Source organism: Branchiostoma floridae, chromosome 8, assembly GCF_000003815.2.
Source record: "Branchiostoma floridae strain S238N-H82 chromosome 8, Bfl_VNyyK, whole genome shotgun sequence".
In the NCBI taxonomy this organism is placed as follows: Eukaryota; Metazoa; Chordata; class Leptocardii; order Amphioxiformes; family Branchiostomatidae; genus Branchiostoma; species Branchiostoma floridae.
This window is the reverse complement of record NC_049986.1, coordinates 15,088,085-15,100,421: the sequence shown is the minus strand read 5'-3', so window position 1 is coordinate 15,100,421 and position 12,337 is coordinate 15,088,085. Positions and strand designations below refer to the sequence as shown.

The 12,337-nt window shown below is 42.8% G+C and overlaps 2 protein-coding genes across 3 annotated transcripts in view; both read left to right on the top strand.

Annotated features, from left to right (window-relative positions):
* LOC118420905 (endonuclease G, mitochondrial-like) overlaps positions 1-12,337 on the top strand; it is a 37,648-nt gene extending 25,311 nt beyond the window's left edge. The window contains exon 7 of one of the 2 annotated variants that reach the window (XM_035827974.1): positions 10,706-12,337. In XM_035827974.1, coding sequence (XP_035683867.1) covers positions 10,706-11,188 — 483 coding nt within the window. In that variant the 3' untranslated portion in view covers positions 11,189-12,337. The remainder of the gene's footprint in view (positions 1-10,705) is intronic. The other variant, XM_035827975.1, reaches the window with a different exon arrangement.
* LOC118420906 (probable dehydratase PflD) lies at positions 814-3,678 on the top strand. The gene is made up of 3 exons (XM_035827977.1): positions 814-1,647; positions 1,789-1,949; positions 2,265-3,678. The coding sequence occupies exons 1-3, from the start codon at positions 968-970 to the stop codon at positions 2,456-2,458; spliced, it is 1,035 nt and encodes a 344-aa protein (XP_035683870.1). The 5' UTR covers positions 814-967; the 3' UTR covers positions 2,459-3,678.

Sequence of the window (12,337 nt, the reverse complement as noted above, 5' to 3'; positions counted from 1 at the left end):
CGACAATCTGGCCGACAACGAAACGTTCACTAAGGCTCAGGCGACAAAACTTCGACAGATCGGTCATCGCATGTCCACGCTTGCAACCCACAAGCCTAAGACGTTTCTGGAGGCCACACAGCTTGTTTTTACTATGCATTGCTGCCTGCACATCGTCGGTGAGCCAATCTCCATCGGGCGACTCGACCAGCTGCTGGGACCGTTTTACCGTCAGGATAGCCTTACCATGGAGGAAGCACAGGAAATCATCGACTGTTTCTGGATCAAGGTCGGTGAGAGAACCCTTTTGAACCGTCACGCAGCACAGGACAAGATCTTCCCCGGAATGGGTGCCGTTCCCTACACAAGCAGCGGCAACTTTCCTCAGGGCGGCTGTATGAACCAGTGGGGACAACAGCTCACCATCGGTGGCTATCTGCCGAACGAGGACACAGTCCCAACGTCTGCCTGTAACCCTGTCACCCTGATGTGCCTCCGAGCTGCCCGGCGTCTGCCTCTGAACGCTCCGTGCCTGACGTTACGACTTAACAAAGACACTCCCGAAGAGGTGTTGGAGGAAGCAGCCAAGGCCCTGCTGAGTGGAGGGGCTCACCCGGTCCTGCTACATGACGACAGGCTGATTCCAGCCCTACTGGACTCCGGACGGAGGGGGATTCCCGTCAGCCTGGAGGATGCCAGGAACTACACCTGTGACGGTTGTTTCGAGCCCGTGTTCGTTGGTGCCTCTGAGTTTGCATTCTGCACTTTCCCGCTCCTGGACGCCGTTGAAATGGCACTGAACGAAGGGACGCTCTACTCACAGGCTGGTCCACATTTCCTGCGAGGTAGCAAAAAGTCTTTTCCCTCGAAAAATGCAACACAGATCATTACGTTCGAGCAATTCCAAGGAATCTTCGTGGAGCACCTTCAACTACAGATTCCTTTACTGGTATCCTTCCTTGTCGGCGGTTATGGTAACATATGGAAGATGTGCCCAAGCCCCCTCCTGTCTGTCATGATGAAGGGATGTGTTGAGGCCTGTCGGGATCATACAAACGGCGGTACGAAGTATCATGATCTGGGCTTCATGTTTGTGGGCGCCGCCAATGCCATCGATTCGCTCTACGCCATCAAGAAGCTCGTGTACGACCCGCTCACCGCGCTGACAACACTTCCGGATCTCCTGACTTGTCTGAAGTGCGACTGGGGCCACGACATGAAGGAGTACATCTTCGATGCACGAGGAGGATCAGCAAGAAAAGAAGCAAAAGCATCCGCTTTCAAGCATCTTCGAGAAGTTGCCACGTCCTTTCCTAAGTTCGGCCACGGTGAAAATGCAGAGCTAAAGGAGCTGGGAACTTGGATGTTTGAAAACGTCTTGACGATACTTCGGGAGACCTTCGACAATGCAAAACCTGGAGTGAAGGAGACCTTTGAACGATTGGAGAAGGAATATTACATCCCAGGAGACCCAGACAACCCAGAGAGACGGTTCGGCTTCGTGGTGCTGCCAGGAATAGGCACGTTCGAGGCGTACGTCGGGTACGGACTCAACAGCGCTGCGTCGGCAGACGGGCGGCGGAGCGGCCAGCCGATAGCGTCGGACCTGAGCCCGGCACCAGTACCCCAGGACCTGCCTGCAAACCCGGACAGCTGTGACATCTACAAGTAAGTGGAAAACAAAATTTCTTGCATTTCACGCTAGCTAGTGTATGGTGTTCCTTCCATCATTTATGATGCGTTACTTCTTCAATGCATCTTGTTCAGAAACGCAATACGTGTCCTCTGTCAATTGTTTGTCCTGCTCAGAGCGCTGAAATGCTGGGACATTGAGCGCATCAACTTGGGCCTGTCGTGCGGTTCTGAGGTGGATCTGATGATACTTGAAGACTTCCCACTGGACAAGCTGACCGAGTTCCTGCGACGCTACGCGGATCTGGACGGCCCCATTGGCTCCAACGTCATCACGGGTAAGTTTTGTGTGACGCAAGGTGATGCGTTATCATGATAAGGTGTCTAGGCAATGACGTCTACTCCAAAACACCATGCCTTTTCCGGAGAGGTTTTAGAGCTGAGGCAAAAAAAAAATCGACCCCTTTGACCATCCCATTCTCAGCAATATTGTTTGGTCAAAATTTTAAGGACAAAATAGCGGACGCGCCCAGCTGCAGTCACGTGCTGCTAATCTGCAAATTCTGATGAACGGTCTGATTGATCTGTTATCTTCCGTACACTTTGCTGTAGACAAACTTCATCTAATGAATGTTATTTTCTGTTTACTCCAGTGACCTGTGCGAATCCGGAAACCCTGGAGAAGGCCTCCAAAGTCACCGATGCCTACGAGCTAGTGCGCGTGCGCCAGGGCGGCTGGACAGAGTTCTTCATCACCCTGTTTCCTGAGCACCAGGGACAACTGCGGCGACGCATGTACGTCCACCCGCCAAGAATGGACGGCAAACCAACCACTAGTCGCACATAGCCGGTTGTGACATCCCACATGACAATGTTGGCTTTATAAGGTTTTCTTTTCTGATTGTGTATTTGAGTTGGTTTGAAGTTGAATTGACTACCCATATAAACAGAAGAGCATTGCTTTAAATTTTTGTACTTGAATTGCCGTGTTGATGTGATTTGGAGGATTTCACAACATAGCGAAAGGCCCTTGTTCTACAGACGGTTAATGGAATATCTGAACGGCTTGTTGTAATCTGTGGTTGTGAATTATAGGTTACAATTTCTAACTTAACTTGTGGCTATTGACAAATGAGACTAGCCTCAGACCTCAGACGTTCAGAGCGTTAAAAGAAATGATAAACACATTGTGTAGACTCTGTACTATTCATAGCCTAGAGACCGTCGAATGCCTATTGACTATTTGAAATTGAGAAATGCATTATGGAGCATGAGGTTTGACTTTCTTTTGTGACTATATTCTTCAAAATCTTTCCCGGAATACATATATATTGACAAGTAATCACACTTGATTTTGAAGTTTGCTTTATTCTGTATTAGCGTGTGCATTGTTGTGTTGTGTCAGATAGTAAAACGCTTTTAGTTTTGTCAGCAATTCAGTACTCAATGGACACTTCTTTAGGCAACAACCGGTGTCAAAAATTGCGCAGGCACTTTTAACCCCCCCTCCCCAGTCTGGATAGGGTTAATGAGTTTTATACCAATTAGAAATTACCGGGATAAGAGTTAAGATAAGTTAGGGCGAAGGTTTCTTTAGACTATTAAACCAGTGTGTGATGTTTGGCACAGTTTCATCATAGTTTTACTTGAATGTTTTTTTTATTCTCAAGAAATTGAGTCAAGAATATTCTAGACAGAGGTCAGGTTAAGTGTGACGGAGTTTAATTAATTAAAGATGAACTCAACATTTACGCCAATATGACATTATGCTTGAAATTCATGCATCATATAGAATTCGCTGTTAATCGGTGAATATTCTAAAGCTGTTCTTCAACCAAATTTGTCTGTAAGCTGCAAAAACGAGAAACATTTTCGCTTAATTCAAGGCAAGGATTCCAACATCTCAAGGATTCGAAATTCCATATTGGGAATTCTTCTATGGCGTCAAGAGAAATGTTTTACAATAGATGTCACACGTTACACTTAACCCCCATGCGTTAGTGTACACTGTGAACAACTATCATCTGATGATCATACGCTGGCTGCATGCATTTCTAATAAATTGAATTGGAGTGAAGTCCTTTGTTCATTGTATTTCTTGTGTGTTAAGTCTGTCACCTGCAATAACACCATGGACAATACATGGGGCAGGCGGGTGTTTTAATTGTTGTTGAGTCAAAGTCAAGAAATGTATACCTAAAACGACCCTAGGTTGCAAAATCTTTTCTTTCCACACGCTGTCGTTGGAATAAAGGAATATACGCTTAAGAAAACAAACACAATATGATGCTTCCGACGTGTCATAGAAATACATGGAAGAAGGTTAGACATCCCGGTAATAAGATACACCAAATAGCAGTTACTAAAGCAACTGGATATGATTTTGGAAACGGTCAGGTGTTTCAGATAGCATCCGGTATCGTCAGTGTCTTGTTGAAGAGCAGATTTTATACGCTAACTATAAATTTATATATGTACGGAAGGTGAAGACAAATTTTAGAGAGTCAAATGGGAAACAAAAGTTATACAAAGTCAAGACAAGGTTGCTGAAAATGTCAATTAGCTCCTGTTGTCATGCGGGGGTGGGAGCGTCAGGTGCAAAATGCCTGAAAGTTCGATACGTAGGCCTCCTTGGCTGTTAAGGGTAGGATAGCATATTCTCTCAAGTTTAAAATTTGACACGCCTTACCCTATGTTCCTCAAACCAATTAGGCAAAGTCAAGAATTTAATGACAACTTGCTTTGCTACGTCTGAACACATTAAGCTTACAAAGTGTACATGGATAATGGGTATTGACAAAAGATACCTTCAAGCCAGACCTAATGACATTTTGTAATGAGAAAGGTAAAAAAAAAACGCCCCACCACTCCACAATTCTTGAGCGATTCACAACAATGCAAGCCTATGAGACAATGCAAACAATGCAAGCCTATGAGATCAGTTTAGCTTGAAGTAACGGGCCAAGCCAAACGGTCAAAGCAACAGCACCCACGGGGCTTCAGGTCATGTCTACGGCCATGTACAGTGGAAAAACACAAAACAACGGAAACCTTTGAAGTCCAGAACATTTGCAGATGACATTTGCATGAATCCAGGCTTAACACGTATGATTGAATGCTTGTCAAACAAGAACAAATAGCGATTGTTTCGGAAAGTAAAGACATTCACACATGGTTTGCAGGTAATGGTAGAAAACGCCCACGCTAACGTCAAGCTAACGGAAATGAGCCTTAACAAGACGCTACGACAACGTTGATTGATAACTTATAGTTCTCCCATAACAAAATGTAGATATACATCTTCTGCCAGAAGCAAACGTTATGTAAAATACAATAATAACATTCTTGGGCATTGCATGAATCCTTTTCAGGAAATCAAATTTTAGCAAGCCCATCTGACGCATCTACTCTTAAGTACGGTTGAATGGAGGAATAAAACACATACTAGTATGTCAGTCCGAAAAAGCAAAGTCCGTACAGTTACGGAAACAACCTTCGTCTCCATAGAAAGGGGGCGTGTTCATGTGAGCGTGTGGTTTGAGGGGCGTGTAGTCATGTGATGTGCATCCAATGACGGCTTAGCGGCTGGTAGATGTCAATCACGTACAGCTTTCACCGGACTTGTTTGCCTCGCTCTCTCTCATTCCCGCTCTTGGCATCGGAAGAGGGTACCCTACCTCGCAGGCACCTCGCACGAACCTGCCATCCAGTATAACAGTGAGTTTTAACTTTTAACGATAGAACCAACTTTTTTCTTGGGGTGTCTCCCTCACTTGCTTGGAAGCATGATGTTGTCTAGTAGTGATTGAATCCTCATCTGGATAAACGTAACACCGTTTTCAATGTCGGACTACGCGTTGGTGTTTGTACTTGCCTCGCTTTTGTTCAGTGTGGCCTGGCAGTCATTGAAATGATTAGATCCCATGCTTTACAACAGAAACAGCTTTCACTACCTTAGTTATATGGATGGCATTCTCTGGGATCGGAACCCCAAAACTGATGCGAGCGTGCGAGCAAAAATCCTGGCAAAATAACAAACAAGTGGTCTTTATTATGAAATCTAAGTGGTCAGGAAGGTTGAACAGATGACTCAACATGGTAGCATGAGTATGGCATATCTATCGGTAGATTCTTCCCTCTTTTGTTCTTCCATATATCAATCTTTTGACATTTCATAACAATAGTATTCGATTTTTTTGTGCAATGTACGACACATACTTGCTCATTATCTCAATAAAATATATTGTTTTGTGTGCGTGTTCCAAGGAAAACAATGGAACAAATGAACGAACGACTGATTTCCATGATATTTAGTATGCAGTCATCTTACTAAGAGATGTACATAATCAAGTGTGAATCATGCAAATTAGGATCTATTTTCACATTTCGTGAGAAAAATCTATATCTAATCTATAGTGTTTTTCATTATAGGACTTGAATACATGTAACTTGTTTGCGGCAGGTGAAGGTTATCAGATACCACTTATGTAAATAAATTCCTAATTTGCATAAGTAATGAAAAAGCGCCATAATTCTTCTAAGAATCAAATAGTTCATGGAGATATGAAGTCTCTGAATCCCTGTTTTGCAACTGATTTGCACGGTTTACAGTAAGGTCCAAAATCATTTTTGTTGCGCGCGCGGATGTCATCCATAAAATCGATTCAACATCGCCCTACCCTACCTTCTATCCAATTTCCCCTTCAAGAGTAGGGATACACTACTAAATGTGAGAAGCGGGACGGGTGTTGTATTAACTTAGCAGTACTTTAGACCACTACACTTCAGACACACCAATAGTCAAGTCTTTCACCTATTCAGTCCACACTCCCACGCTGGGTTGATCAATGCTCGCGGCAACGGCCAACGCCTTGCGATATCGTAAGGCATTGCCACAAACATCAACCCTGCATGGGGGGGGTGGGGGTGATTCAGTGCTACACAACAAGGATAACCGTAGAATGCCGAGGCCACCAATACACGCTTTACCAAGAATGTTTTGGTTGACTATTGTTGACTTGACTTATGTCTGGCGCCAATCGTCCTCTGTCACCGGAACCACCATGGTTGCCCAGAAATTCAAGAATAGTTAATTCCTAGAATAAGTGTTCAGATAAGATATTTGATAGTAGAACCGCAGATACAGATATGAACGTAAATTTGACTAGAAAGGCCGACATTTGCTTGAGAGCAAATACAGCATATTTCAGCCATCTCCCTCCCCATGCAATAATAGACTATTCCAAAATCACCCATGTGCAAAAATGGAACACTTTTGCTTAAAAGTCACTTCTACTAATGACACTTTAGCCCAAAAATGAATCTTACAAAATTCCCAGTGCAATAATGGACTCTTCCACTGCACCCCATGTGAATTTGCACAAATGACCAGTCCAGAAATACTCCCACTGAAAACATGGCCTTTTGATTAAGCAACCCAGTCCAAAGTTGAACTAAGCAAAAAGGCATGAAAAGGTAAAATAGACCAGCCCAAAAACACTTCCGCTAAAAATGGAATATCGAATCATCACCCGTCTAAAACTAAATTTGAAAACATCCCCCCTCCGTGCAAGAATGGACTGTTCTTGCGATGACCCTATGTAAAGTGGTGCAGTCCAAAAATACATCCGCTAAAATTGGACTTAGACGTAATCACCAAAGTCCTCCCCCCCAAAATCCCCCTCCATGTAAGAATGGACTCTTCCAGCACACCCTATGTAAAATTGCAAAATAGACAAGTCAAAAAATAACCACACTGAAACACTTTGACATAATCACCAAAGTCCAAAAACGAATTTTTAAAAATGCCCCCCTCCGTGCAAGAATGGACTCTTCCAATACACCCCATTTAAAATTGCAAAATAGACCAGTTCAAAAATGCTCCCACTGAAAGACTTTATACAATCAACAGTCCAAAGATTAATTTAAAAAATTGCACCCCTCCGTGCCAGAATGGACTCTTCCAGATAAACCAGGCTCACTGATTGGCTGCCAAATCCCCTTCGGGATGTTGATTCAGGCTACGTGATTGGTTGCCTCTTTAATCCAGTTACTAGTATATAGACATGTGCACATGCTGTCTTCAGGTGGGAGGTCAACGACCTTGAGGTCATTGACCCCTCTGGCCAGTGGAAAATTACCAAAAAAAATCCCCAAATATATCATTTTAAAGTGGTTTATGCTAGAAATTATACATGGGTCATTTGAATAGATATCTACTGCACCTATTTACCAAAATTTAGGTCATTTGGTTGTAAGACCAGGGAACAGGAGCCAAAAGCGTACGTTTTTGGTCAAACAATGGGCAAAAAATCACATAATTATGCATTTTGTTGTACTGTGTGCCAAAAGTGTTATTGAATCCATGTGCGCATTTCTAGATGGCACTCATATACCAAATTTCAGGTCATTTGGTTGTAAAATGAGGGTACAAGAGCCAAAAGTGTCCTTTTTTGGCAAAAAATGGCAAAATTAAGCATTTTGTTGTACCGTATGCCAAAACTGAATCTTTGTGGGCATATGATCAAGGCACCTCTGTACCAAATTTCAGGTCATTCGGCTGTAATACCAGGGTACAAGGGGCCAAAATGTACATAAAAATTGCAAAAAAACATGAAAAAATCATTTTAAAGGCAGATATGAAAAAAATGAAGAAAAAAACGCCTAGGGGTATTGGCCCACTCTACCCTTATACCAAATTTCAAGTCATTCGGTCCAGGAACGACGGAGATGATTCGATTTGAAGATTTGACAGGAGAAAGAAGAAGAAACATTACGAACACAATATATTTCACCATACCTATGGTATGGCTGAAATATAATAATATGCTTGCCTTGTAGAACTGACGATCCAGTGACGCCAACAAGATGGCGGGTGCAGGAGGCTTGCTCGGGGCCTTCGCTGTGGGTTTTGCAGTTGCTGCCTTGTTGCTTGGAAACGTCAACTTACCTAGCAACTTGATGTCGTATGTTACGTATACGGAAGGTAAAATGTGTGTGTGTGGGAGGCCGGATGTCCCGGATAACGTCTGACATTTGGAAAATTCTTCCTTTTCTAATTTACCTTAGTTAATTTTGGGAAGAAACTTCCGAAAAATGGATGGCGACGTCATTTGTCAGGAAACCTACAAAACTTTGTCGTAGACTTTGAGGAGCGAAACACACTACCAAAGACTGATGTCACTCTAATTGCATAAACATGGCTTTACCTTATACCTGGTAACCTTTCTGTTATAAGACATTCTCGTACAACTCTTGCATGTTCCTGTCGGGCTGTGTTCTCGATTGGAAAGAGGCCAGATGCCTTTTTCATGTCAGATCTGTACACAATCATTTGGTTCATTAATAGTTTTATTCGTAAACTATCGATGTGAAAGGAAATGCCCTCCTTATGCCGTATACATCAAAATGTGTAATTCAACGATGTTCATCAAATAACAAAAATCCAGCAGCCATTAGATCTAGATTGTTGGAGCTGTCTTGTTTAAGCACTAAGTTTTTTTGCTTGAAAGCTCTCAGTTTCAGTCATTTTACCGATTTTCCCTTTTCTTTTTTGACATGACGAAGATGCCATGCCGGATTATTGCAGTCAGAGTCACAGTAAGTAAAGTTTGATAAGTTCACTTGATACGCTTCACTTGCGACATACATTTTGTGATCTTACTTTGTGAACCAATTGCAAGAAATTTAGTCTCGTCTAGTCTCGCTCCTTCTCATGAGACGTGAAAGTCAACAACAGTTTCAACATGTATTGTGATTTGTGATGCACTGTTGATAGCCACGGTCAAAGTTTTGCCGGTGTTGTTTTACGTTTCTTTAGATTTAAACCTTCTTTACAATGATACTAACTCAAACACACAAAATGTCTCTGTAGACGATAGCGCTCCTGTGGTGGAATGCATCGAACGACATTCCAACCTGCAAAGCGACTGTGACCACTTCTTCGTGGGCGATGCCTGGCCATCTAGCGGTTATATGAAGAACGACAAGGACGCCACCTTGCGGATCTGCCATACCCACGCTGGTGACAGCAAGCTTCTTTTCGCCACTGCCTACAATGCTCACTACCGCATCCCCGAGTACACGGCGTCCGCCATCACACGTGACCCGGACTTACCGGAACTGGACAGACCTTCATCAGGCCTGTGGGACAGAGTCCAGCTGGGTAAGTTTCATAACTTGTAGACATCGTCATTCATGGCCTTCCCTTGTGAATAAATTTGTCTGTGCTGCTGTTGGCGTTTCTTTATCTGTTCTACTCTGTTTCTGTTTTCTTACTTCATTTAATCTCCAATCTCGGAGAGATTCTTTCATCTGCACAATGATTGAACAAGATGAAACAATAAATCTAGAGATGGAAGAATGAGATTTTCGAACTCTTGTTTCCTTCCGTTTCAATTTCCTATATAACTTAGACTTTCCTTTTCATCACAATGTCATGTATTTTACAGGACTTTGTGGAAAGGAAATGCATGATGCAATCTCCGACAAATGCAAAGTTGAGACCAAGAGTTGGGGCATCTCCCGGTCGACAGACGTCCCGCATTGCAGCCTCCGCAACCCCAGCTTTGAGGACCTGAAGCAGAGCTTCTGCCCCGACTGTCAAGCAATGGATGGCGACTTCGATAACTGTGGAGACTTCTACAACCGGGGCCACGTCAACCCTAACGGCATCAACGACAAAAATGCAGCCGTGCAGGACGGAACGTTCAGTATGATCAACGTAGCTCCGCAGGTAAGAAGCTCTTTTCCGAATACCGAGACTCGAACTGATCCAGAATACAGTTCTGTTGCATTACAAAGTTCTCGAGTCATATCGAATCGACGGAAATTGGATTCGGATCCTTCCAGAGAGAAGGAATTAGGATGAAGATTGGTGATATGAGCGGCGATACTAGATAGACTGCGAAATTAAAACCGATTCGTTTAGAATTAAGCTTGTCATTTTAATCAGCTGTTTTCCTCACTTCGATCAAATCAAAACAATACTCTAAAAGTAATCAGATGAACAGATGCATCACGCACCCACCCAATTCTACTTTTGTTGCCATGGTTACTACAATGCTTATCATACTTTCTATCCATTCAGGTGAAGGACTTTAACCAGTGCGTGTGGCAGCCGTACGAATGCGCAGTTAGCAGGAAAGCAGAAGAAGTCTACACGAACGCTGTCGGAGCCGAATCCAACAGCAAAACCCTCTACGTCATCACGGGCACAAAGCTGGGCCGACAAACCACGTGGATGAAAGGACGAGTGGCCATTCCTGGGTACTACTGGAAGGCGCTGTGCTACCCTGGGGACAAGAGACGCGGGCTTCGTGCCTTCGGAGTCGGGTTCTACGGGCGGAACATCGACTGTTCTAAAGTAACGTCACTTCCGCTGGACAAGTTCGAGGCCTGGCTATACAATGGAACGGATGCACATCTCTTCCCCAGGTCAGTGTGTGCCGGACCGGTAGATAACTGGGACGGTCTGGATGACTACGTGGCTGAGATAGCTCACGACTGTAGGAATGAGCACATGCAGGAAACTTGTGAGAGCAAGAAGCGTATAAAACGCTGCGGTACCAGTGGCTGAACTAGGAACCTGACTAACGCACTCGATAGCAGGTCAACGATCTTGTCCAGTTTCAAGTAAACGAAACATATTTACCAGTTCTGTTTTAGAAATCATTGTAACAAATGTTTCTGTATATTATAATATACTGAATGTTTTCTTTTTAATATCAAGGATTTCGTGAACGTTTTAGGATATCTTTGGGTTTGGATTTGAGAGATCAGCTTTTGTTACGTTGTATTGCATTATATTGTTTTGTATATTGCGTTTTTCATGTCTTTCACGTTGAATATTCTCAAGTGAATGCATTGTAGCTGGAGTCAAAATACACTAACCATAACAAGAATTAATGAAGAAACATTATAATTTTTGTTCTTATGCCTATGATATCATAACTTTACCGTGTGTTTTTTCCACCATACATTAATCGAATTTCAATAATATTGAAAAAAATTATAAGGATATTTGCAAATCGTAGTTATGTACACCTGCAATTTTGGATGTGTTTTCTTTGTGTGTTTTTGTCTATTTATCATTAAATTTGAGTAGTTCTGATGATATGTTATGATGTGATTTGTTTGATGACACTTCTGTCGAGGAATGTTTAGTGGTGAGTGTTGACATTTAGGTTTAGGCTGCAAGAATGCTGGTCTGACATAGCAGTAGTTGTAATGCTTTTATTGAGAACACAACTTCATATGTCGCAGCATAAAGGCTGAATTGATGTGGCGATATTACGATGATTGGCAAGTTTTGATGGTATTTACACATTTGAGCAAACCAATTCTTCATCAACATTATTTTCATTTTGAACAATGAATGATGACAAATATTCTATCTCGATAAAGGAAAAAATGAAACATTCTATGCATATCAAAATCACAGTCTTAATTGTAGAATGTATACAGCATGGCGTAACATACCCTGGTTTACAGATCTAGACTAGAACCCCAATTAAAACTGATACTTAGCCTTGGTGCCGATGTTTATCACGACTGGTCTGCCATCATTCATATATGCTATCGTAGATAACTTTTAGTGTCATGGAAATATGTCTGGACCATGCCATAGTTGTCCTATAACCGTTACTGTTTTAATCAGTTAATCAAGGACAAACTTTGACCTACGAAATTCTACAATATCAACAGGACAACAGGAGAATAGGACTTA